Source organism: Abrus precatorius, unplaced genomic scaffold (assembly GCF_003935025.1).
Source record: "Abrus precatorius isolate BTA unplaced genomic scaffold, Abrus_2018 Scaffold3, whole genome shotgun sequence".
Taxonomy (NCBI): domain Eukaryota; kingdom Viridiplantae; phylum Streptophyta; class Magnoliopsida; order Fabales; family Fabaceae; genus Abrus; species Abrus precatorius.
In genome coordinates, this window is record NW_020874373.1 from 5,025,043 (window position 1) to 5,050,015 (window position 24,973).

Consider the following 24,973-nt stretch of genomic DNA (forward strand, 5'->3'; position numbering starts at 1 on the left):
TTTTATAAAAATATATTTGAATAAAATAAAATTACAATAAACAATAAAACTTTTTACTTAAATTTTCAATAAGAATAAATCTTTAAATATAAATTTAAAATCATTAATAAAATTGATTTGGGGTTAGTGGTCACAGAGAACATCAATGAGACAAAGACTCGGACAGATCAAACGGCTAGGGACCCATCATGTCTATGAGTGTGATGACACTGACACTATTCAAATCCACATTAATTTTAACAAACATTTCATCACCACATATTTCCCATGTGATTGTCACGCAACATCTAACTTCATAAGTGATTCATTACTTTGTTTGTTTTTTTTAATTTTACAATTATTTTTTAAATATTATGTATAAAAACATTTCGTGCCGTCACTTAATACATAATTAAAAAAATTAGTTTTCAATTAATTATTGTAACATATTTGTTTAATTAATAATACTAAGAAAATTATAATTTCATCACATTAAATATGTTTAATTTATTTTTAAAAAAAATGTGTTTGAAGAGAAATTAAGTCATATAAAGTACACCAATGTTTATATTATTGGATAACTCTTTAATAGATAATTAAATTCTAAAATTCACTATTAAGTAAAAATTATTAGCGTATAAATTATATTTTAAAATTTTACATTAATATAAATATTTAATTTATTAAGTCATTCAAATTAATATCATGGATGTTTTGAAATATATATAAAAAATTATTTTGTTATTAATTTATTAATATTTAACTATAGAAAGTTTGATATAAATAATTTAGACAATGAATAATTTAATTTAATAATTAACTTAAATACATTTATATTTTATCTAAGTTATCAATAATATAAGAAAAAGTGTAATTTATATCGATGTAAGTTGACTCCTCCTTAATTTATTAATCATTGATAATATAAAATAATATTTAGCGACTAAAATCTTCATGACCATAATTACTTTTTACAGGAAATATTTCAATTTAAATTAGAAACATTCGTAGAATAATTATAATATTTTTTTTCAAAAACTAGACTCTTTTGTATACTTTCCATTTATTATATACTTTTCATTTTAAAAGAATCAGATATCCTCTATTAAAATGAGGTCTTAAATTTAAGTTAATCCATTTGCTTGAATAGTTACTACCTCTTACTTAATTGCAAATATCAAAATTAACAAATGCAGCAACTACTTAAACAGTTAAGTGAGAGTTTTGATATTTATAAAGAAAAATTATGACGTGTAAACAATCGAATGGCAAATATAAATCGCTCCAACCGTCCAAAACCCCTTCACAAAATAAAACACTATTTATCAACGGTCGGTGAGCGTCCCAGCGCTAATCAACTTGGTCTCACCAAAAACCATTGAAATGCATTCAACAAAACATTTAATTAGTCAGAAATTAAAATTTGAAGAGTTGTTTTTTTTTCTTCCAAGTTTGAAGTTGGAATGGGAAACTCAACCAAAAAATGACAATGACTGTTTAAATTTATTTAAATTGTAAATTAGAGAATGGGTTGGCTGAAGAAAACGTTAAAAAAATGAATACATTGATGGCCTGCAAGTTTGCCTTGTGCAACTGTACACCAACGCGAGTGAATGGTACGGACCCACTTTCTCGATCACCGTACCCTTCTCTTCAGAATGAATCATAATGATTAAGCGTTGGATGCATCGATGAAATGCCACGTGGTGCACACTCTGGTATGTATCTGTATGCTCTTTATGTGTGATGTGTGATATGTGATGAGTACATATCCCTCTTCTTTTATTTTGTTTTGTTCAAATTTAGAAAACAGCCCCAAAGTCATATTCATCATATAAATTAATTTTTTTAAGAATGATGAAAATGAAAAGCGTAATAAAACGTGGACAGGTGTCTCGAATCCCTTTGGATCAAACAAGAAAAGAGCGAAATTACATCAGCGGAGTTGCACGTGGAGAATAAACAAGCTTTGTTTATCTTCTCTTGTGGTTAGATTCAAAAATGTAAATTAAAAATAAAACAAAACCCCTGGGTAAAGGTATGCTAGTGCCCAATCCCAACGGGCACCACAAAATTTCCAGTGTATTCTTTTGCTGTTTGTTGAATGATTGTGGCCCAAAACCAAACACTCATCATATCAAATTCATAATTCTTATCCCTTTTCTATCCTACCCCCTTAGTATTATATACATATGGATAAACCATGTTTATAGAAAGGTTTAAGCTTTCAAATCTAACTCTATTATTTTACTACCATTATGATTACGAGGTTAATTGGTGTAGCGCTTTCTCTTAACCTCTCTAACATGTATTTACCATTATATACGTTTTTCCTTTCCCTCACACGTGGCATCATTTTTATAAAGTTATATAAGAATTAGGAGCGAGGAGTTATATTATAAATTATTTCCATTTTTACGACCTTTTTCATTTCTCCCCTCTCAATTAGAAATATTTCAGTGGTAATAACATGAGTCAAAAACTTTTGGAATTAAATAACATTGGTCGTTAAGTAATCTTTCGTAACTGTCAGGTCCATCTATAATCTGCGCGTAAATTGCGCGTCTCTTGAGAGTAGAAATTAATTAGCATTTAGCAACACTTGTTTGTGCAGGAATCAGTGGTAATTAGATAAGAAGCATATTTATTAATAACCAATGAAATAGAATAACTTAAAAGCTGATGCCGGAAACTTCTTGCCACATTGTGAGAGTGTTGAGTGTTAATCAGGTGGTCAATTATAACTTTTTCCCTTTAACTAACCCCAATCTCCTTCACTTTTTCATCCAATGTTTGACCGCCATATTACCACCCTCACTCGAAGCCAAAATAAGAATATTAACGAAATGAATGAATCATGGTTTAATTACTCGCCTTTAATTAAAAATAAATAAAAAAGGGTAGTGAAGTATTGACATAAATAGGGGTGGTTGATTGAAGGTGTCCTTCTACTCCTACTCTTCACCTTATCATGAAACGAGAAACGAATGATTCACATTAGCCAACACTAGACGCCGCTATACCTTCTACCTCTTCATAATCATAAACCTCTTTCTTTCTTACACTCTTTCACTCACTCTCTTACTTCAATTCTTCATTTCATCTGGGCGATCGATCCAAAGTGGTTATTAATATGGCTTCGGATGAGACCATGATGACCTTTCATTCTTCATTGCAAGATGAAGACTTTGACGATGATGTTGATGATGGGTTTGATCATCATCATCATCATGATCATGATCATCATCAACAACAACAACATCCTCATCCACACAACTTGTCCAGGCTTTCTGTTTGCACGAGTAGCACCGTTGGTGTTGATGACGTGGACGACGAGGTTGATAACCTGGTTTCGATGTGCGTGTCGATTCTGTCCATAGAAAGTGATGGAGACGCAGATGGAGAGTTATCAGATGGGAAGGAGGTGGGAACAGGGTTAACCTCCGAGTCGGAAAACGAAATGGGTAGTTGTTATTCTTTGCCTTCAACGCCCCCAAGAAGGAGGAACGTGAAGGACTACGCTAGTGACAATGAGGGTAGAAAGGGGAATGATCCAAGGAGGAGAAGAATGAGAAGGGTGTTTGACTTTGACCGAGGGAAGAAGAAGAATAAGAGAAAAGATGATGATGGGTTTAGTGGGGAGAGTGATCAGAGTGGTGGGGGTGGTAGCACAGGAACTGGGGTGATGCTCATAACAAGGCCTAAAGGGGGAAAGAGGTCTCTTTGCATGGACTTGGAGGAAGTTAAGGCTTGTAGAGATCTTGGCTTTGAGTTAGAACATGAGCGTATGTTGGAAATGCCTTCTCATCTCTCATTCTCTAATTCCACACTTGACACTAGCAGTGGTAGCAATTCACCCATCGCCAATTGGCGTATCTCTGCTCCTGGTATGTTTGTTTACTCTTTTCTCACCAATTTAATTACTCAACAACAATTAGAAGTTTTTAAATGCTATTATTAATTGGATCCTTTATTTTTATATAATGTTTAATAGCATCTCATTGCAAGGAGGACTCACTTAGTTAGTGATTTATCTTTGTGAGCAAGAAGAATGAAGTGATTCATCTACCAAATTTTGTGTTATAGGTGATGATCCGCGAGATGTGAAGGCTAGGCTCAAAGTGTGGGCGCAAGCGGTAGCTCTAGCATCTGCCTCAAAATACGGCACATGAACCTGATTTTCCTCTAACTAGCACTCACTCACTCTTTTTGTGCGATTGAGACAATACGTATATAGTATATTATATTATAAGCTTTTCTTCCCACTATGATTGGTTATATAATTTTGTTTTAAAGGTTTAGAATTTTCTTCATGAATTTTTCCCCTGGAGTGTTGGGGTTTCTGGTTGAAGCTCCTTTTTGAGTGATGATCACTTTTCTTGTGTACAGTGGTGTTTGAATAAGATGAAAAAGCAATGATAAGAGAAAACAATGTGAATAGGCAATGAAAATATATAGTAGAAATGTCAATGGAAAAAAGAAAAAAAAAAAGTGGAACAGTGGGAATTTTGGATTCATGTATAACATGTTTGGTTATGATTTTATTTGTCGCAAACTATAAGGAAAACACGGCTATAGACACGATTTATCGAAAGATTTTTTTCCCCTTCAATTAAAAAACCATTAGAAAAGTCTTCGCAGGTAAAACAAACGGACAAATATGTCAATTACTAAACACTGTTATGCCGTAACTTATCGAACACTTATTTGGGATTGTTTTTCGAAACCTAAAAAATATAACTTATATAGGAGAAATCACTTACCTAAATCGTGATTTAAAATATTTTGGCGAAAATTAAATGATATTAGAGAGTACCCAGATGCTTGATAATGATGAAATAGACATGCAAACTGAAGATTGTAGTTATATAATTTTGATTCGAATTTAGGAATCTCCGATGAGTGATATCTTCACTAAAGTGGAATTTTAAAAAATAGCTTCTATTTGAAAAAAAAAAGAAAAAAAGAAACGGAATGATATTATTAATTATTACAGAATTCAAATTACAGAACATTTCCAAAGTAATAAAACGTGTACAGCATTTTATACATTTTTTAATACATTTCATTTCATGTACTTCTCATACCGTTCATAAAGCATTATTCATGTATTAAGATTATATTTTTCCAAATAAGAAAGCAGGGTATGTAAAAGTTGTATTTTCGCCTGCTTACATTATGTATAAAAATTATTTTTAAAAAACATTTTATATAAAAGTTATCGATTCTTTTTAAGTCGTAAAAGGTAAATGTAATATACGGCAATAATGTAGGCATCAGATAACTTAGAATATTCGATTCTTAACATTAGCGCGTCCCTCCGCACCCGCTAAATATGAGTTCTGTTGTTGTATCTATCGACCACATGTTGAACTTGTAACTAAACCCATAAACACAGTGAACTTGGATTTGCACACGTTCTCCTTGAACATGTGTCAAAGTTTGATATGTATGAACGAAAATTAAGAAAATAGAAAATATTTTGGCACAGCATGTAGCTTTAATGTGTGATAATGATATGAAATTGTGGGACAGTTCTTTTGGCTTGAATACGAAGTTTATGGCTGGTCATTAATTTGACGTAACAAGTTGAGAGCGATCTTGCAGCAACATTAACAATTTTAGCTTAGTTTACTTGACTTTTCCTCAAAATTTATCATGGTATTGATCAAGGGATAAACGCCTTTGAGAAAAATATCACTTTCTACATTTCCATCTTCGTTTTGTTTTTAAATAAATCTCTCACTTATGCGGTTGATTATAGTAAATATACCTTTATGAAATAAATTAAATTCATCATGCTTGAAAGTAAAATGGCCTTCAAATATGCAAATTTAATTAATGTGCACCTTGGACCTTGCCGGTGGTCCATTGTTAGAAAAGAACAAGGATTCGGATCCCATGCTTCTTGATGCAAATATGAATGAGCCCAACTCATTAGCCCATTCTCATGAACGAAGGCCCGATAGAAGCGGGTATCATCTACTAGCCAAGTTCATAAATGGAGAAGTCTTGCTATATGGTACGAAAAGGTATAATACGAATTTTACACGAAGAAACATGTTAAAAATCATTGGTTAAATAGTTAATTAAATAAAGAAAATAAATTAGGAGTTTTGACGATAATCACGGTAAAATAGACCGAGGAATTTACTGCCCAAATACCTTAAATTTAATTGGGCTTCATACTTCGGGCCTTTGATCCACCTCTATAGCAGCACACCTCGCAATCATATTAATCATAGGACTGTTCTGACAACCTTAGTAATCTTCACACGTCTCATTATACTTTAAATCCACTCTGTATCCATTCTGTAAGATTCGTGTTTATACACATCATTTTGACGTTCAAATTTCAATAACAAATATCTTTCTTGAACATCTTAATGGTATCCACAGCTTCTTGCTTCACTAGCATTTCTTTTATCCATCCTATGACCATGCATCATCATCACAACCTACGCTAGCACTCTAATCTCTTATCCACCCAATGATCTAATTGAACTCAATGCTGCAAAGCTTCCAGTTAGCCCATGTTTGGGAACCAATTCTTTTTGAGAAATAATTGCATTTATTAAAACAAGTTTTCTCAAAAAATTATATATATATAAAATTTATTTGAAATAAGTCAAACCAAATCATCACACATCGAGTGCCTCAAAATCTTTTTTCTCCTTGCTCCTTTTGGAGTTCATGATTATGAAGCCTATATTGTTGTGTCCTATGTTGCACATAATAAAGCCTATATCAAGCTACAAAACGCATCTGCCAACCATTACCTTTTGTACAGCTTGCACCTTGATGTAATTCAATTTTCAATAACATAACACCTTTCTTAAACTCCTTTACAACGAGATTGGTTTTTCAAGATCTCGAGTCCTAAAACATCCATAGCTGATCCTAGGTCACGTTTAATTAATAGCTGACATAATTCTAATTGAGTTAAATGGAAGACTGAACAAGGACAAATGGACCTTAGATTTAGTTCATCTAAAGTGAGCAAATGTAAAACGTGAGAAAGTAACCGTGCATCTAACATTAATTAGAATTGAAGTACCTTGTAATTTTAACTAGCTTTCAATTAACAGTATATACACTTTTATTTTCTCACTTTACACATTTACTAGCTTTAGAGGGACCAAAACCGCCCCACAGTGCATTTGCTTTATGGGGCCAAAAGTGACCAAAGTGCACTAGGACTAGAAGCATGTAATTGGCAATAAAGAACTTAGCATACAAAGGCCAATGCTAAAACTCAACCTCATGGAACGGGAATAAATCATGGTAGATGTGCCATCATCACTGCAAAGGAGGAATATGAGAATTTCAGTTCCACTGAGGAATTGCAAAAATGGCATTCAGAAAGGAAGGGGGAAATAAAAGTCAACCTTGTGGACTGGGAGTCCACCATGACAGATCTACCAACACTGCAAAGCAGGAAAATGTCAATCTCTATGTCACAGTGGAATTGGTGTAAAGACAAAGGGTGCAAGTTTTGTTAAACTTGAAAGGGACAAAATACGAAGACAATCAGAAAGATTTTTCTTCCTCTTAGTTGGAAAGTTACAGACCATGTCGTCACCAACTTATAACTCTAAAACTATCCATTGTTTGCCAGAGTGCTATGCAAATCACCCAAAAGGCACAGGAGACAGCACAATATCATCATGCTTCTTTAGTACACACACCGCAGTAGATCAAATTCAACTCAAGCGTTGAAAAACACGGATAGTAGGTATGGTATAACTTGTATAAGAACAGAGGGAGAGTGAACAGCAAATGAAATCTATTCCATTTTACTAAAGTTGCATTTTCAAGCGCAAGTTCTATGAAACTGATTCTGGAATCATGTTTCAATTTTCTCTGTTTTTTTTTTTTATATATTATTTTATATCAAGCTATCAATGTCTAGGAACCTTGAAAGGTGGTGTGATTAATTGAAAAAGGCCAGCACCCTTAAGGCATAGATTTGAGTCCTTGCTAAATATTAGTACAGGAAAACATAACATCATCAACAATATAAAGGTGGCAACAGAAGCACAAGCTCAATTGTCAAGTTGGATTTTCAATCCAAAGAAATCTCATTTGAATGATTTATTATAGTTCACACGATGATAGATCTAATGAATTGCAACCATAGCCAAGAATGATATTTTCATTATAATTAATGAATGTTAAATTTGCAAATGGCAATTGCGATGATGAAACTGTAAATATCAAATTATCATATGAAAAGACAATAGACTTCAACTCACTTGAAGACAAGATTGTGGCAGGTATTGTCGCAGGGGTAAGCACAGTCAATAGCTTTGACAGCTGTCCGATCAAAATACCAGTCTCCAACAGCAATTGCAATTGGCTGCAGGATAATATATATCAGTTTATCAGAGAATTCTTTTCCAAGAACAACAAATAGTGAATATTCCATCCAAGGCATTAATGTCACTTGTCTTAGACTCAGCAAACTTGAGTCAGCAATCAAATGAAGGCAAAATATTTTTTAAATGACTTTTCCTTTATGTGAAAAGGGTTGGACTGTGATGTATTCTGTATGTAACTGTAACCTTAACTATTCTGAAGCTCACAAGTTTCCTTTCTTAAAAACACACAACGAAATAGGTTTATGCTATCCCCCACATCTGCTATATTTCAACAACATCGAACTACAATGTTAATAAGTCAACGATCCTAGGATTCTCCCATTTTATTCTTATTAAGACCTTTCATCATAGCAAAAGTTTTTAAGAATCTTTCTGGAGTCTATCTGTTCTCTTGCATAATGTTTCCAATACTGACAATTGGAAGAGTTGAGACTTGAGAGTCTACAAAAACCTAATGTTACATTCCACCTGCACAGTTTTAGAAGCATAGAAATCAAAATCATGCATACCATGTTATTAATAAGTGGAGAGTCATCAGCAAACCATGTATCTTGTCTCTCAGACTGGCAATGAGCAAAACAAGAATTTATGAATAATCCAGTTTGAGATGTGCTTGAGAAGTCTTTCACATCATTTAGCATTTGATTTCTGAATTCTGATTCAAAGATGAGATATACTATGTCAGTAGGAAATCAGATAATTGTAGATAAACATCAATTGTCATTAACAATTCACATTCTCACAATAGCAGAGATCAAAATCACCTTGGAGGAACTGAATCTGAGATGAGTTACAATTTGCATGATTTGATTTACATTCATTCCAAGAGCCATGGGGATCTGCCGAAGGTGGGACTAAACTTTGTTGGAGCTAATGAAAACAAATGAGAGATTTTTAGTCCATATCATAAAGAATTCAGTGGTAATTAGGTTACAGCAGCTATAAACGGGATCAACTACCATAATCATAGTAAATATGATTCCTTGTTTGCTTTCCCTAAGAGCTTTTGCATAGATATAAATCACTGACATTTGAAACTCTAATTTACTCAACAATAGTTGTATTCAATTTGATTGGTGGGTCTTTTATTGTGGGTTGAGTGTTGGTAGAAGTCCAAATTAAATTTACCACAGGAACTATTTGAAACAAAGGGAAATCCTCAGAACAATTAGTCACAATAGATACAATGGCATCCATATGATAACACTTTTGAGGCCAAATAAAAAGATGCGTGTTTGCAAGTACATAATTAGGCACATCATTAACTTAAAACTACAAGAAAAAACATTATCATTATTACCTGCCATGCATCATAAGCGGCATTGAGAAGAAACAATGGAGTTTCAACATGGTTAATCAAATTCTGAGGAAAAAAGCACTGAAGAAAAAGAACTTCTATGTTAATGTTTGCAAGTCTAGCAATTTCAAATTATGAATAGAATGACTTCCAAAATCAGAAGATTACCGATGTTGGGTCCAGTTTGTTGAGACAACTCTTTGGCAGACTTTTTTGCACTTCCTACAGTTTCAACAATAGCAATTACTTGACATATTTATCCAAGTTTTCTAAACTTTATATCAGAAAAAAAAAGAAGCTAAGGAGTAAGGAGAAAGTTCATAGTAATGTTGAATCAAATAACTCTTCAAAATTGAGCTAAGAACAGCATAGATCCATAGATATTATATAGATCCATAGATATTATACTCTATTTATTAGAACTTTTTTTACAGCATTAAATACTACCTGTAATTTAACTACACCTCCAAACAGATTCCTCAGTGTGTGCCCCCCAGATACATCAATTCTACATGGTTGAACAGATAATCAATTATAGCTAAGTTTCTAGGCTAATGGAAAGTGTATAAAACAAAACATATTACTTACTCATCAAGAAAAAACCCCGCATCACTCAAACACTTCACTTTGGTAGATGTAGGAAACAAGCTCCGGAACTCATCACAGTGTATTATAGATGCTACACCACCCGCAGAGCATCCGGATAAAAGAGCCTAATAAACAATTTTTTTAGCATCTGCATCCATGCACATTGAAGATTGATTAACAAATTACAATATAGAGACAAACCTGGTTTGCCTTTTGCATTCCCTTGGACATTAATTCCTCCATTGCAGCTAGCCATATTTTTTGTCCGCGAAATTGAAGCTGAGCAGCCTGAAACAAATCCACATTCACATATCAATACAATCATAAATTTGGAAAATGAACAATTCTTCTATAAACAACCAACTGCCAGCACTATAGAATATGAGAAGAGCCTGCTCCTTAGATAGATACATACTCCATACCAGCAAGGATTCATAATACAAATAGATATGTTTAATTCATGCTTTCAATAATTTTAGAGAACAGCACGGTCTCTGTCTAAGTTTGAAATTTTGAACATCCTTCCTTCCAAAAGAAAAATGTCTATATTAGAAAAAATAGACATAGAAGTACGTCTACTTTCTGTCATAAAAGTAAATGTATTTTGAAACTATGAATCATTGTGTCACAGTAATTTCCTGCAAGAGATGTAAACTTGGCATATATGAGTAGGAGAATGAAGTAATGCTTGCACCATAAATTTACCTCTCCCCACCCAACAAAGAAAAAAAAATCTGCTTCTTTGCCTCTGATGTTTGAGACAATATGTCCAATAAATGGCACAAAACAAGTTGTGTTTCTTCTGTCCACTTATTTACAAAATGTAACTTTGTTATCGATTATTATACAGATAAAAGGGAAAAAATTGCACCTCATTTTGACTGTCTCCACTGAAAGATGCCCCATCACAGTACCTTACTTTCACTCTGTTCCAGTTAAAGAAATCTGTGAAGAAAACATAATTCCAGCAAAATCAAAAACACACAAGAAACTCCAGAAGTAATTAACATATGCATGTGTAGGGAAAAGAGAAAAACCAGGGTTTTCTTCAGCTTTATTGCTCAATATCCCAGTGAATGGTAGTTGTTTTTCCATGTATTTTGAGGAACCACGACGAGTAGTCTTTCTAAAGACACAATTTCTGATGGTATTACACCATCCTCCTCCCTGCAATAATGCATAATAAAGCAAGCCAGGTAAGCAGGTACATACACATAATATCATACCCATAAATTATCACAAAGAATTCAAAATTTAAGAAATTATAAAATCTTCAAAAGTATTCCTGATTTCTTATTGAAACTCAGTAAAAAAAAACCTGGATATTGTTTTACATACTTCCAATTGAATTAGCCAACTATTTGCACCAGATCCAAATCCAGGATGCAAGTGGTAACCAGGCAATGTTCCATCCAAACATACTGTGTCATCACAGGACAGAAACATAAAGTAATGACCCTTTCTGAAGCAGAGTGAAAGATTATGCATTGGAGACAGTGTTTACAACAAAATAGGCTCTATCATCAATAATGAAGACCCCAACTAACCCAAACACACTATGCTGTCCCTCCTACTCCCACATCATTAAAGCAGTAAGAAATGATAAAGAGGGCATTTTAGGGGCAGTGAGAGAAAATGCAATGTGATAATGCAGAGAGAGAGAGAGAGAGAGACCAGCCCCTTTAGAAGCAGCTCCTTGAATGAGATGGAGGGGGACCATGAGAGATTGAGCTGCCACTGGAACGGCATCGTTTTCTATCAAAGACAGTGGAGAGAAAGACTCAGACTCAGATCTAACGGAGATAACCGCAGAAACGAAGGCCAACGCAATGAGAATCAGCTTCATCTTTTCCATGTTTCTGAATGAACTCACAAAGGAAGACGCTCTGAGCTTAATCATTCACTCACGAGCACGAACACACTCTCCTTTGTCGGTTTGTCTTTTGTTATTAATGCAGAATTTAGTTTATTTGCTTTAAATAAGGATCATTCATTTTATTTTTTTCTTTAAATTTTACTACAAACTAATAAAATAGGAATATACTACGTTTGATTGCGGAGAAAAGGGAATCAGACATGCTATCTGCTATGTATGTGCATGTCAGTAACTCTCCCTCTTCCCGAGTATACCCTTTTTTTCTTTTGTTTAACTCTCCTCTCTTTCAATGTCTTTAAAACTCTACTTCTGTAACTCTCTGTCCCAATCAAATTTATCATCTATCTTTTCTAGTTCCATTTTTTAGTTATATGTATATATTGTAAATTATAAAATAATACATAATTTAATGTATTATATTTGTTGATAAAAACTTGTTATTATTTTATTACCAGCCTTTTAACACGCATTAAAAACTTATTTATCATTTTTTCTCTATTATAAAAAATAATCAGCTCATTATACACTCTAAAAGAATTCATTATTATTACTAGTCATCATTTGAATTAATAAAATATATTAAATTAATTTTATAAGCTTATTTCAATTTTTTATTGTCATTTTTTTAATTCTGATAAGTGCCTTTTTGTATTATGATGTATTTTTTAAATTACATAAAAAATTATTATAAAATATTATTCAACTGAATAAAATTACTATAGTCTTGAAAGCTCTCATATATTTATTTAAATTTAAATTTAAAATCACATATTAAACTGAAATAATCTTTATTAATTTGCTAACATAAAAACTATTTTATTTTAATATATATGCCTTTTTTAAGTATTCATGATTTTAACAAAATTATCCTTGTATATTACTGTATTTATTAAAAAAAATTGAATATATTAATTTAACAATTCAAATTTTAAAATAAAGATTAATTAAATTCAATGTATTTGAAAATCTATTATAATTAATGCTATTTGTTAATTAAATTCAATGTATTTGAAAATCTATTATAATTAATGCTATTTGATGTTTTATTGAATTTTGTACAATTAACTTAAATAATAGTATTTTAAAATAAATGGATTGTAGTTATTATGGAAAATACTAATTTTATTAACCTGTAATTTATTTGATTAATTTTATAACATTATTTGATCAAAACAAAATCATCTAATGAATGATACTATTTCGCTAACTCGTAGCATATTTTTAAATACTACTCAAGCTAACATTTGAATTTGTAATTTTTTATATTTTTTTACTTTTGTCTTTACTACACTAAATTCTCTTTTTACTTATTAATATTAATATTTTATTGTGAAATGTTAGACATTAAATTTATTTATTTTTTTACTATTTTGAGATATTATGATAACATAGAATTTAAATAATTCTCATTGTTTATTTTATTTATTATACAATTTTATATTTCTTTAATATTGCATTCTTTATTTTAATCATTAAATTATCTATACTATTTATTTCAATCACTAATAAAAATTTAATTTATAAAAAAATGACATGAGTTTAAAATGCACTACTAAGTCCATAATCATAATAATTTAAAAATATATTTTTATCTATAAAATTAAAAAATATATATATATATCGATATATTTTATATTATTAAATATGTGAATTAACTGGTATGAAATTATTTTAATTCAATTTTTATTTCAATTTTAAGTTTTAATAAATGTTAAAAGTATAATTAACTTGAATCAGGTTGATTTGAGTGATTGGATTTATTATTTTTTAAGAGACAATTTTAAAAATATTGGAAAATATTAAAAAATAAAAAAAATATGAAAATCTTATGTGCAGTATTTATATACCTATATGTGTTGTTGAGTTGCTCATATATTATTCTTGTAAATATTAAAATATAACTTAGAATATTGAATAATGCAATAATTAAATCAAGCCTTTGAGAAATTGAATTTTTTAATTAAAAGTCGTTACTTAAACCAATTATATTGACTATATTATTATTTAATCTAAACCAAGTCAATAATTTAAATTGATTTATGTTTTTGTATTTCGTTTTATTAAAATTATTAGGTCATTAAATATAACTATATTAAACAAAAAGAATATATTTTTATGATATTTTGAATTTATTAGGTAGTTTAATAGTTAATTTTGATTATTTTAAAATTTTAATAAATTAGTTTCACAAATTTTAATTAATAATTTTTAGCTAAAGACTAATTTTTCAACTTTTATCGAACTTTTCATTTAATCATGTCAAATATGTTCATGTTAATAAATGAACTGAATTATTATGAACAAATTTGATAACGACAGCTTAAAAAAGGTATTTATTATTGTATCCATAAATTTAAAGATATTTTATATTCTTTTTAAATTATCAGTTATAATTATTTTAACATTTAAAAATTTTTAAAAGTAATTGCATAATTTAAAACGAATAATTATTTTTTTACTATTTATTACATATATTTCATATAATATTAATGAAGATGATTATTTTAGGTAAGTTTTGATTTTAAGGTATTGCAAAAATTATATATATATACTTAGAATTAGTCTCTTTCAAATCAATCTAATTCTCTTAAGGTTCCACTTTCCACTCATTGCGGTTTCGTTGTTTCGCCAAGTTGCATTCATTCAGATGTTATCCACCAACCAATTTTAAACTTAGTAACATATTCCTATAATAATTATTTTATAAACATTGTTCTGTTTATTAGCTATAATTAGAAATAAGACACCTAATACAATGATATCTTAGCTGACATAATTGCTATGTTTTGCATACATGGTGAACAGGGTAACAATGAAATCAGCCATAATTAAGATATCATTGCATACATAAATGTCTTCACGCGAAACTGTCTTGGAAAGAGTCCTTCAACTCAAACTGCAGAATGCTGATGATTAACTGGTAAATTTTTTTAAGTGACAAGACTTTAAGAAATATGTTTAATTATTCTCTTCAAAAACTAGAGTTTAGCAACGTGATTATCAACACATACGTGGGCCTGTGGGCCTGTACCTTACTAAGAAAATAAGAAGCATAACACTGAATCGGGCTATAAAAGATGGCCTTCTATTTTGGTCTTAGTCCATATGGGCTTTGTTTTCAGTCTATAGGATCCTATTTTGTCTAAAAAGTTTGACAGCCTATGCATTGTTAAGGACCATTGAAAGCAATTTTACTAAGAAAAGACAAGGTAGGCAGGGTGTGATTTGTTTGGTACATATTATAATGACTTGTAATAATATATTTTTCATTTTAGATTAAATAAAAGTATTTTTTTAAACTTTCCTTTCAAATCAAATTACATTTCACAAATACTCTTTTCACTCTAAAATTTAGAATATAAATAGGGGCCAGGGCGCTGATAAATTTAGATAAAGATTGAGAATTTAGAAGAAGGTTTTTCCCTCTTCAACAATTCTTTATTTGTTTATAATTTATATACATATATTAAATTAATTTTTAAACTTAAATATATAAAATAATATACTATCATAAATAATTATAATTTTATTAATTTCAAAATATCATCTATTCCCTTATCTTCTAATAATTGTATCTTAAACAATTCATAAGTGTATTAGATATGTATAATATACTTTTAAAATTATTTAAATAATGGTTTAATCCTAGTTAAAGGAAAAGATGAAGTAATGTCAATTCTCTTTCTTCTAGATTTTTTTAAGAGTCTAAAAAAATTTTAAAAATTAAAATATGAGTTTATAAACTTTTTAAAAAGGTTATACAATTTTTTTTACATTTTATTTTTTCTCAAATCAACGTTCTCTTTTTATTCTTTTCCTTCTTTCTCTCTTCTAAAATGATCTATCAAACAAAATCTTATATTTTATTTATATAAAAAGTGAACTAGAATTTTTTTTTTAAAAAAAAAAGTAAAGTAAAAATAAAGGACACGAGATATGTTATTTGAATGAATAAAAATAAAATAAAAAATATATTTTTTACTTATTTATATTGATAAAAAATTAAAATTAAATAAATTATATAATTATATAATATTTTAATAAAAATATTTACTACAATATGTTTTCTTAAAATCTTTAAATATTTTTATATTATTTAAAATATTAATTGATATTAAAAAGAAAACCCCAATTTCCCTTATCCCCCTCCGTCACTCCCTTCTCATTTATCTCCACTTTTATAATGAAAGATTAATAAGGTGTGTTTTTCATGTTTATTTTTATTATCTTTCTTCTTATATTATTCAAACAAACAATGGAAATATCTTACAGCTCTTCTTCCATCTCTCTTGTTTTTTCTCTCCTAAATCAGTCGCGCAAACAAAATATTAGAGTAATTTCATTGCAGGTAGCTTACTTCAATTTTCAAAATAATAATAATAATAACAATAATAATAAGAACAACAACAACAGTTACTTAGGTATGATTTTATTCAAACATATGCTTAAACTATAGGAGTACTTAAACAAGTAACTTAATTGAAAAATTATTTAATATTTTCATAATACGAAAGCTTATGTCATATTTAATTATAAATTTATCAAAATAAAAAAAAAACAACAAGACTCGTAAATTATTTTAGTAAGATATCAACTCTTTTAAATCCAATTCAAGAACCTCGTTAAAGATTAATCAATTGTAATGTTATATGTTTATAATCATTTGATGCAGATTCTCTTTGGCTTAATATTATCTTCTGCCAATGCTCGTTGGAATAAATTTGTTCGCTAAACCTTGATACATAAAGTACAATGATTGGGATTTTACCTAACGAATAAGTGTTTTATATCTTATTCCTTCTAAGTGGAAAGGATTATGTTGCAGTCTAGTGTACTTCACTTGTGCATTAACTGTTGAGAGGACCATTGTATCTGAACTTAATATTTGTAAAAATTACTTGTAAGTGGTAATAGATAAGGTTTTTATTTATTAGATGGGTGGATTTAAATAAGTTTATCACCTAAAAACATATATATGAGTATTTTCAAACTTAAATGTTATAACACCCAACCTACTCGTACTTGCACATGTACTTAGAGTAAATTTGTTTACACGTTCAGGGACCATATAATTGAGTTTCACCTTTACTATGAACGGCTATCATTTATTTTGCATAGAAGTTGATACACTTTGGATGGAAGTGATAAATTCTTCCCAATATAAGAATAGAGTATTACTCGAATATAAACAAGCTCTAAATATAGTTACATAGTATTATATTTGTCATAAATTTGTATTTTTTAAAATAAAATCTTGAAATTTTATTTAATGTTTTTATTTTATTGATTTTCATAGTTATTTTATTTCAAATAATAGTTTTGTTAAGAATTTGTTCTAAAAAATATTTATTCAATCATAACACAAATAGATCAAATCTGAGTATATAGTGTACATACTCAGGGATGAATATGAAATAGATATTGAAATTATCGCTTGAGTATAAATTCGGATGCAAGGTTTTAACTTGAATACGGAAAATTCCATGATTTCATAAACCAGAAACCTTAGTGGATGTATTTGGACAATGCCCGTCCTCAACAAGACCAGCCTTTTGGTATCTGATTTGGTAGCAAAGGACATCAAGTAAAAAGCATTTTGATGTTGATATGCTTTATTAGAATTACAGAAAACAGTGCTGATGCTTATAATATTCCTTATATAAAAAAGAATAAACCTCATCTTTGCCCCATCTCTAGGTTATGCCTCCCTTTTTCCTTGGCATGATGATTCCAAAAACCAGCAAAATCTGGTCCTTTTATATGACAAATTTATTTGGACAAGATTGATTGTTGTTCAATATTTGCAAGTAGTGTTTGTAGAGCTAACAAACACGTGGCCAACATGCATTGGACATAAAGTAATTATAATTAAATAATAGTAAATCTTATTAGTGGACTTGATCAATGAGAGCAACATAGCAATAAAATGACTAGTGGCAGAAAACATCAAAGATTGGTATCCAACCAATGCATTTGAAAATTATCGATGCTCTCCACCTCAAAGACTTCAACTATTCACACGTCACCTCGCACATTTAGCTTAGTGGTGGGACCCCCCCTACAATTCATGTACACATATAAATAGATTCTCTGAGCCACTACTTAGTCATGCATTGGAGGAGCTATACATTCAAAAACCCCAGCGCAAGTGCTGTTTCATTTCTTTGTCAATTATTGTACTTCATTTTTTTGTTCTTGATGTCTTGTTCCCGTGCATAGTCTTCATATTTTTATTATATGTGACTTTATGTGGTTCACATTGATGATTGATGAGAATGCTTCATGTATTGATTTTATCACACCCAATTAAATAACTCACTTAGCTCGTCGTTTTCATATTAGGCGTAGTCGATATTATTGAGCTATAAATTGCAAGATTTGGTCATATATACCTAAATACTCCGTTGATCTTCTGTGGAACTTGCATTGAAACTTATAGTAGTATTTCTATTTCAATTAAATTTATGATCAAACTGCAAGTGATGATGATATTTGCATTTAAGATCAACGGAATTAACAAATTCATTGAATGTTGTTGCAGATTATAATTTATTTTAAGATGGATACTTCTCGTAGGATCGCTGGATTCAAGTATGATTGCTTGCTTTTTGGTATGTTTGGTGCTACACAATCAGTGCACTCTTACATGTTTCACTCTTGGATGATTAAAATTTTGATTTTGATAGAGAGAGAGAGAGAATCAAATTTAAGAAAATGGTTACATTTTAGAGAGGCTATTTATTTATGGCTCCAACGTTTTCCACAGATATGGACGATACTCTCTACCCAATAAGCTCAGGTCTCAATTTGGCATGTCGCAAGAACATAGAAGGTACAAGCATTAACAATGAATATTACTATAACTACAATGCCTCTAGTTTTCAGATAACATGCAAAAGAAGTTCTCTAGCTAACAAAATTTTATTTATAGAGTACATGTTGAAACACTTGCATATCGAAGAAAGTGAAGTACCAAAGATGTGCCTGGATTTGTACAGGGAATATGGGACAACTATGGCAGGACTAAAGGTATAAAAAAAAATGACATTATTCTCAGTTTTCTGTTCACCATTGTTTCCTTATGAAATACTGATTCATGACCAACGATAGTTGTAACCATTAACATATTGAATCCTTGCTTTCAGGCCCTTGGTTATGATTTTGACAATGATGAATTTCATGCTTACGCGCATGGAAGATTACCATACGAGAAACTGAAGCCAGATCCAGTGTTAAGGAACCTTCTGCTTTCCATGTCTCAGCGTAAAATAGTATGTCAATTTTGATAGATTTAAATAAGTTCTTATAAAAAAATTTATTCAAATTTGTTTCTTATTTCTTATAAAATACAAAAAACTTGTGATTTTAGTCCATGTATTTTGTTAAATATAAAGACTAAAATCAAATAAAAATTTTATAAGAACTTCCAAAAGCTGCAATATTATCAGGAACTAGTTACTTAAGTCATTTATATATTAGTTAAATTTGTTAATAGAAGAAAGTTGCATATAATTCTAAGACTTGGAAATGGCCATGGCAGATATTCACTAATGCAGATCAAGGACATGCACACGAAGTTCTCTATAGATTGGGCTTGACAGATTGTTTTGATGGCATCATTTGCTTTGAAACGCTTAATCCTTCGAACTACACGGATTTACCTAATGATAATCATGTGCTAACAAGGAGTAATTCGTTTAACAAAGCCTGTAACCAAATAGAAAGTGGGTGTTTCAACTCCAAGACACAAATCCTCTGCAAACCCTCAGTGGAAGCCATCGAAGCTGCTATTCAGATTGCCAATGCAGATCCAAGGAAAACAGTAAAATTTATTATTTATTACTTAAACTAAGAAGTGGCACATGAAAATTAAGCCTTAATGTGTTTGTTTATATATTTTGGCCTTATAGTCTTGGAGTCAATTTATTACTGTTTAATATTTTTGGCATTTTCAATACTGTGCAGCTGTTTTTTGATGACAGTGCTAGAAATATTGCAAGTGGAAAAGCTGCTGGACTTAACACAGTTATTGTAAGCTATAATTTACTATTTATGCATCTTATCGGGATATTTAAGAAATAAAATGACTCCTCAATTTACGAGAGTTAACATACTGGTGGCAGGTGGGTCGCTCAGATTTGGTGCCTGGTGCTGATCATGCACTGAATAGCATTCATAATATCAAAGAAGCATTACCCGAAATATGGGAGGCTGAGGGAGATCAACACCAAATGATCCAACCCCCAGCAGTTGAAACCATGGTCCTAGCATAGATTTTGCTTCGATCAAAAACCAGTTTAACATACCGAGCAATCACAAGTCACTAGCTCAGCATAACTACTTTTCAATTTAGAATACTGCGCAGTCATCTCAGCACAATGGTGATGATTAAAAAAAGTAAATCATACCGTTGTTGGCATGAAATTATGAAAAGAAAATAGAATACTATGGTTATATGGATTTAAGGCGTGTTTGAAAGATCTTATAGAGTTTTTATAATTCTCGTAAGTTCTTTTCAGCTTATTTCAATAAGCTTTTTTTATATAGCTTATCAAAATAAGCTGTTTTAAGCTTATATTAATAAATTTCATAATTAAATTTATGATGTAAATCCCTTATGTTGAAGGAATTATTAGATAAGTACTTAAGTAAGCTGTCATCCAAACGCAACCTTAGTATTGAGTCTAGTAATACAAAATGCGAGTGTTGTATCTCTGCTGTGTCTTCAAATGTAAACCAATTCAGCAATGACAAATGATAATTCAAACGAATTAACATGATTAATAGGGGGCAAATATAAGATTGAAAAAATTGAACTGAAAATTACAAAAAAAGAGATGTACTGCTGCAGAAGGATCAACCATCATTAGGCAGTTCTCCACAATTAACAATTCTGCAAGGCTTCCGAGGGATATCTAACCTGCTTGTCTCCTGTGATTCAAGTGTCTTCACGACATCCATTCCATCGATGACATGTCCAAATACAACATGGCGATCATCTAGCCACGGAGTCTACATCATAAAATCAAGAAAGTATATAAAAGTTAAAATTTTGTATATTACAATATTTTAGTTAAGTGAGCACTAAATTTGAGAAACAACATCAATAGCAATTTGATCCAGTCTATTAGCCAAAAAAATGAGATGAAAAAGTAGAACAAATAATATTCTTAGATCTGTAAACAGACAGACAGAGTAGAACTAAATATCCTTACTTTGTAACACTTCTCCAATAATGTAAACAAACAGTCAGTGGACATTTGATTTTAGGCTTAATTAGAATTTTGACTTTTACTTTCATTTATGTTTATATATTAGTAACTAGTAAAAATCAGGAGGACTGTGCGTGCTTCTCACCTTTACAGTGCAAATGAAAAATTGACTACCATTGGTATTAGGACCAGCATTTGCCATGCTCAAAACTCCAGGACCAATATGCTTCACTGCAGAACATGTTGAAACTAGAAATTTCAGAATAATAATGAAACTATTTTAAATTGGAACAATGGCTAAAGCTGAACTTCAAATACCAATTACTAGTAAAAATTTAGAACTAAATATTATTATTCAGCCAATTACCAAAACATACATGCAAAACTCTCATCTTTAAAACTAGAGCCATAGATACTTTTTCCACCAGTTCCCTGCAGCCAACAAAAGCACGTTTTAGGCGAGAAGAAACATTATCAACCCATCGATGCTCATACATGGCACGCTATTGTGAAAGTAAATGCACTCAATATCAACAGCATATAATTGTAGGCATACAAACAAGTATAATAGAGCTCACATTTCCTTCAGTAAAGTCTCCTCCCTGAATCATGAAATCTTTGATTATACGATGGAAGGAACTTCCTTTGTATCCGTATCCTTTCTCCCCTGCACAAGGATTATTCAACTTGATCTATAAAAATGCTGTGTTACACAAACCATTTCAGAGTAGCAATCCAGCTACAAAAACAATGCAGAAGAAAAACTTGATTGCTTGCCTGTGCACAGAGCGCGGAAATTTTCAGCTGTTTTAGGAACAACTTCTCCAAATACGCCCAAAACGATCCTGCCGACCGTTTCACCCCCAACTTCTATATCAAAGAAACACTTGGTTGTCACTTTGGCTTGCAGCTCTAGAACCTCCTAAAGGTAGCAAAATCATGTAAGGTAATCAACCACTAGCAGTGAGAAAGATATTGGAGAACATGTCCAAGAAATTTCCTGTTATAGATCAATTTGATTATAAACCTAGAATCATAAGTCGTAACAATCGACAATCCAAATACTGAAAGATTCTACAGTCAACAAGTGGTCTAAATTTCAAGAACCATTTAGGGTCTGTTTGGTTGAAAAAACTTACATAAATATCACATTCTTTTCACTTTGTTACTTGTTTTCAAAAACTTCTACAGGAAATGGCAACAACCATGTTCTTTTCACTCTTATAATGCTCAAGTGGACAGAAAGTAAAAGTCAGAGATCCTGAAGATGTTGTTATCCTTTAACTTCTCCACTGTCTAACATCGGCTTACCACTATTCTGTAAATAATTTCTCAAACCACAAAATTTATATGACAAACTCACATTATCTGTAGCACTGACGCATGTCATTCTCCTATATCTAGTTGATCTTGCTTCAGATTGTCGCGTAACAGAAAACCTAAATGCATAATGTGATTTTGATGCCAATGCTTTACTGTAACCAAGCTGTGATCTGGTACTGTAACAGACCACATGTGGCCTCCGAACCTTAGACACATGTTGGCTAAAGTTACCCTGAAAAAGGGTAGCAAATTTCAATCGTTATTAATGTACTCAAACAATTAGGCACATTTGCAACCCCATAAGAACAAATGCATTAAAACTCATCCCTTTCATACATTTTATTTAACGGAAGCGATTTGGGTGGTTCCAATAAGCAAAGCTAACTTGGAACATGAGTATTGATTAAAAGGGTGAGTTTGAAGAGCATGAAACAGAAAAAGATAAGATAAAGAGAAGTAGGAGGCAGTAACCTGGAAATGACAAAGAGGCAGTGAGTTCTGACATTGAAGCAATTGAGCTGATAATGATGACGCCATGGCCAAAGACACACAATGCTCTATCACTCACTCGAGCGTTGCTGTGTTGAATGTGAAGAACAAAGACAAATACTGAACCCAACATAAAGGGATAAAAGGTTTAACCTATTTTTCTCTCTTTCTATTTTCATTTTCTGGTTTTTTTTACTATTAGTCATTGCATATCATATTCCTTGATTTTCTTCCGCCTGAGGATCTCCCAACTAATACCCTTTAAAACTAATTTCTTTGAGACTATAAATTATTAAAATATTTTCCGTAATAAAATTATATATTACAAATTTAAATCTTTTATGTCAAATAATTATTTTTAATGTAAAGTAGTGTTATCATACGTATTCTTCTTCCTATAATCATATACCTATTGAACGAGTTATGTTCAATAAATGTTTTTTCATTCTTAACTGGTTATTAAATTAATTTTTTAATTAACAATTAAATTTGTATAAGTATTAAATATAATTAATGTTTATAAATCACAAAAAAATCCTAATGACTAAAATTAAATTTTTAGATTTTTCAACATTAAAAATTTTAAGCATGTATATTTTTATATTTTTAAGTTGTCTTTCTTCCAAGTACTCTTTAATAATATTTTATTTATTCTTAAAACTATCCGTAATAATACACAAGGTTCTTGCAAATTTTATATACAATTATGATACCTTGATTTTATCGATTAAACAAGATGAATAGTTGAATGCCAAGTATTATTATTGTTTTGCTTTCCAAGTGCTGGTCCTACAGGAACTATACTAACATTGATTTCTCAGTCACAATCTGTGAATTTAATTTAGAAAAATGTGGTGCCGATTAATGGCTAAGAGAAATGGTTAGTACATTTAAACAAACAATTATTTAGGTGTGCATAATGTTCTCCTGTTCAATTCAAGATTTTACTCTGCTTTTACCAAAAATTTAAAATAAATAAATAAATAATGGTTTGACAGGGTTTTTTTAAATATAAATATTCACAAATCGAAAAAACTGCAAAAACTAGACATTTCTTATTAGATTAGATTTTATCTTGAAGATATATATGTTGTGTGTGTATAGGAGCGACTAATGCTCCAAAAAAGAAATATATAATATTTTTTAACTCGTTTTATATAATCATCTATTAAATCATAGTATTTACTTATTTTTCATAATTTTAAAAATATATAATTAAAAAAGTATTTATTGAAATTCAGCTTTATTTCTGTTCTTTTGATTTAAATTCCAACTCTTAATCAGACTCTAAAGTTACTGTGTTTTGATTAAAAAAAAAAAAAGTGAATAAAGTTTATGCTGGGGAAGCTATCTTGTTTTCCATTAGATTGTCACGAGTGATTAAATATTTAGTGCTGACAAGGGAAGATTTAGTGCTTGTTGGGTTAACAAGCCAACATAAGAACATATTTTCTAATGTTACTTTTTGTTTCTTTAACATTTAAATTTTTACAAAAATTAGGAAAATAATTGATATGTTAAACTTTATAAAAAAAATTATATAATTTTTTATTATATCCTGCTTGGATAATATTGTTTTGTGAGAAATAAAATTTTTAACTTTTTCATTAAAAATAATTTATTTTGAGTGTGGGCGCATAAAATACATTTTATTCATACTCCAAAAACAAATATACTTTACCAACTACATAAAATCAAAAGTTTTTAACTCGCTTTTAGAAAATCATAATCAAACAAAAACTATTATTTATTTAAAATCACTTTTACGAAAATATAAAAGAAATAAATCTTTATTATTAACCCAAATAAGATGGGTCCACTTCAGCTG

The 24,973-nt window shown here is 30.4% G+C and overlaps 4 protein-coding genes across 8 annotated transcripts; 2 read left to right on the plus strand and 2 right to left on the minus strand.

Moving 5' to 3' along the window:
* Nucleotides 1-2,929: 2,929 nt before the first annotated feature.
* Nucleotides 2,930-4,580, plus strand: LOC113862986. The gene is made up of 2 exons (XM_027496337.1): nucleotides 2,930-3,866; nucleotides 4,066-4,580. Exons 1-2 carry the CDS (start codon nucleotides 3,113-3,115, stop codon nucleotides 4,149-4,151), a joined length of 840 nt encoding a protein of 279 aa, XP_027352138.1. The 5' UTR covers nucleotides 2,930-3,112; the 3' UTR covers nucleotides 4,152-4,580.
* Nucleotides 4,581-6,423: 1,843 nt separating this feature from the next.
* Nucleotides 6,424-12,138, minus strand: LOC113862984 (pectin acetylesterase 3-like). Of its 2 annotated transcripts, XM_027496330.1 has the most exons (14): nucleotides 11,920-12,138; nucleotides 11,584-11,666; nucleotides 11,283-11,412; nucleotides 11,117-11,190; nucleotides 10,447-10,533; nucleotides 10,246-10,370; nucleotides 10,105-10,165; nucleotides 9,826-9,879; nucleotides 9,661-9,738; nucleotides 9,125-9,230; nucleotides 8,870-9,015; nucleotides 8,235-8,338; nucleotides 7,368-7,406; nucleotides 6,424-7,281 (listed from the first exon to the last, which is right to left on the minus strand). In XM_027496330.1, exons 1-14 carry the CDS (start codon nucleotides 12,098-12,100, stop codon nucleotides 7,179-7,181), a joined length of 1,371 nt encoding a protein of 456 aa, XP_027352131.1. In that variant the 5' UTR covers nucleotides 12,101-12,138; the 3' UTR covers nucleotides 6,424-7,178. The 2 variants fall into 2 exon arrangements, with proteins under 2 accessions (XP_027352131.1, XP_027352132.1); XM_027496331.1 differs by lacking the exons at nucleotides 6,424-7,281; nucleotides 7,368-7,406 and having other exon boundaries at nucleotides 7,999-8,338.
* Nucleotides 12,139-18,235: 6,097 nt separating this feature from the next.
* On the plus strand, nucleotides 18,236-20,578 carry LOC113862985 (uncharacterized protein C24B11.05-like). Of its 4 annotated transcripts, none has more exons than XM_027496336.1 (8): nucleotides 18,236-18,265; nucleotides 18,663-18,732; nucleotides 18,888-18,953; nucleotides 19,053-19,150; nucleotides 19,267-19,392; nucleotides 19,662-19,943; nucleotides 20,087-20,152; nucleotides 20,245-20,578. In XM_027496336.1, exons 2-8 carry the CDS (start codon nucleotides 18,681-18,683, stop codon nucleotides 20,392-20,394), a joined length of 840 nt encoding a protein of 279 aa, XP_027352137.1. In that variant the 5' UTR covers nucleotides 18,236-18,265; nucleotides 18,663-18,680; the 3' UTR covers nucleotides 20,395-20,578. The 4 variants fall into 4 exon arrangements, with proteins under 4 accessions (XP_027352137.1, XP_027352134.1, XP_027352136.1 ...); XM_027496333.1 differs by having other exon boundaries at nucleotides 18,243-18,269; nucleotides 20,245-20,536; XM_027496335.1 differs by lacking the exon at nucleotides 18,236-18,265 and adding an exon at nucleotides 18,270-18,297 and having other exon boundaries at nucleotides 20,245-20,536.
* Nucleotides 20,579-20,734: 156 nt separating this feature from the next.
* LOC113862987 (peptidyl-prolyl cis-trans isomerase, chloroplastic) lies at nucleotides 20,735-23,272 on the minus strand. Its single transcript, XM_027496338.1, has 7 exons — nucleotides 23,128-23,272; nucleotides 22,697-22,888; nucleotides 22,111-22,255; nucleotides 21,912-22,000; nucleotides 21,711-21,765; nucleotides 21,479-21,564; nucleotides 20,735-21,133 (listed from the first exon to the last, which is right to left on the minus strand). Exons 1-7 carry the CDS (start codon nucleotides 23,191-23,193, stop codon nucleotides 20,978-20,980), a joined length of 789 nt encoding a protein of 262 aa, XP_027352139.1. The 5' UTR covers nucleotides 23,194-23,272; the 3' UTR covers nucleotides 20,735-20,977.
* Nucleotides 23,273-24,973: the final 1,701 nt, after the last annotated feature.

Bases quoted from the DNA above. Each gene is read 5' to 3' on its own strand.
- LOC113862987 (XM_027496338.1), bottom strand. From the start codon at position 23,193: ATGGCGTCATCATTATCAGCTCAATTGCTTCAATGTCAGAACTCACTG. The intron at 22,001-22,110 runs GCAAGCAATCAA...ATCCTTGTGCAG, and splicing joins TTTCCGCGCTCTGTGCACAG to GGGAGAAAGGATACGGATAC. The intron at 21,565-21,710 runs GTATGTTTTGGT...CATGTTCTGCAG, and splicing joins TAAAGATGAGAGTTTTGCAT to TGAAGCATATTGGTCCTGGA.
- LOC113862985 (XM_027496336.1), top strand. From the start codon at position 18,681: ATGGATACTTCTCGTAGGATCGCTGGATTCAAGTATGATTGCTTGCTT. The intron at 18,733-18,887 runs GTATGTTTGGTG...CGTTTTCCACAG, and splicing joins GTATGATTGCTTGCTTTTTG to ATATGGACGATACTCTCTAC. The intron at 19,944-20,086 runs GTAAAATTTATT...AATACTGTGCAG, and splicing joins ATGCAGATCCAAGGAAAACA to CTGTTTTTTGATGACAGTGC.
- LOC113862986 (XM_027496337.1), top strand. From the start codon at position 3,113: ATGGCTTCGGATGAGACCATGATGACCTTTCATTCTTCATTGCAAGAT. The intron at 3,867-4,065 runs GTATGTTTGTTT...TTTGTGTTATAG, and splicing joins TTGGCGTATCTCTGCTCCTG to GTGATGATCCGCGAGATGTG.
- LOC113862984 (XM_027496330.1), bottom strand. From the start codon at position 12,100: ATGGAAAAGATGAAGCTGATTCTCATTGCGTTGGCCTTCGTTTCTGCG. The intron at 9,739-9,825 runs GTAATCTTCTGA...CTTTTTCTTCAG, and splicing joins ACAAACTGGACCCAACATCG to TGCTTTTTTCCTCAGAATTT. The intron at 9,016-9,124 runs GTGATTTTGATC...TCTTTGAATCAG, and splicing joins TCAGATTCAGTTCCTCCAAG to AATTCAGAAATCAAATGCTA.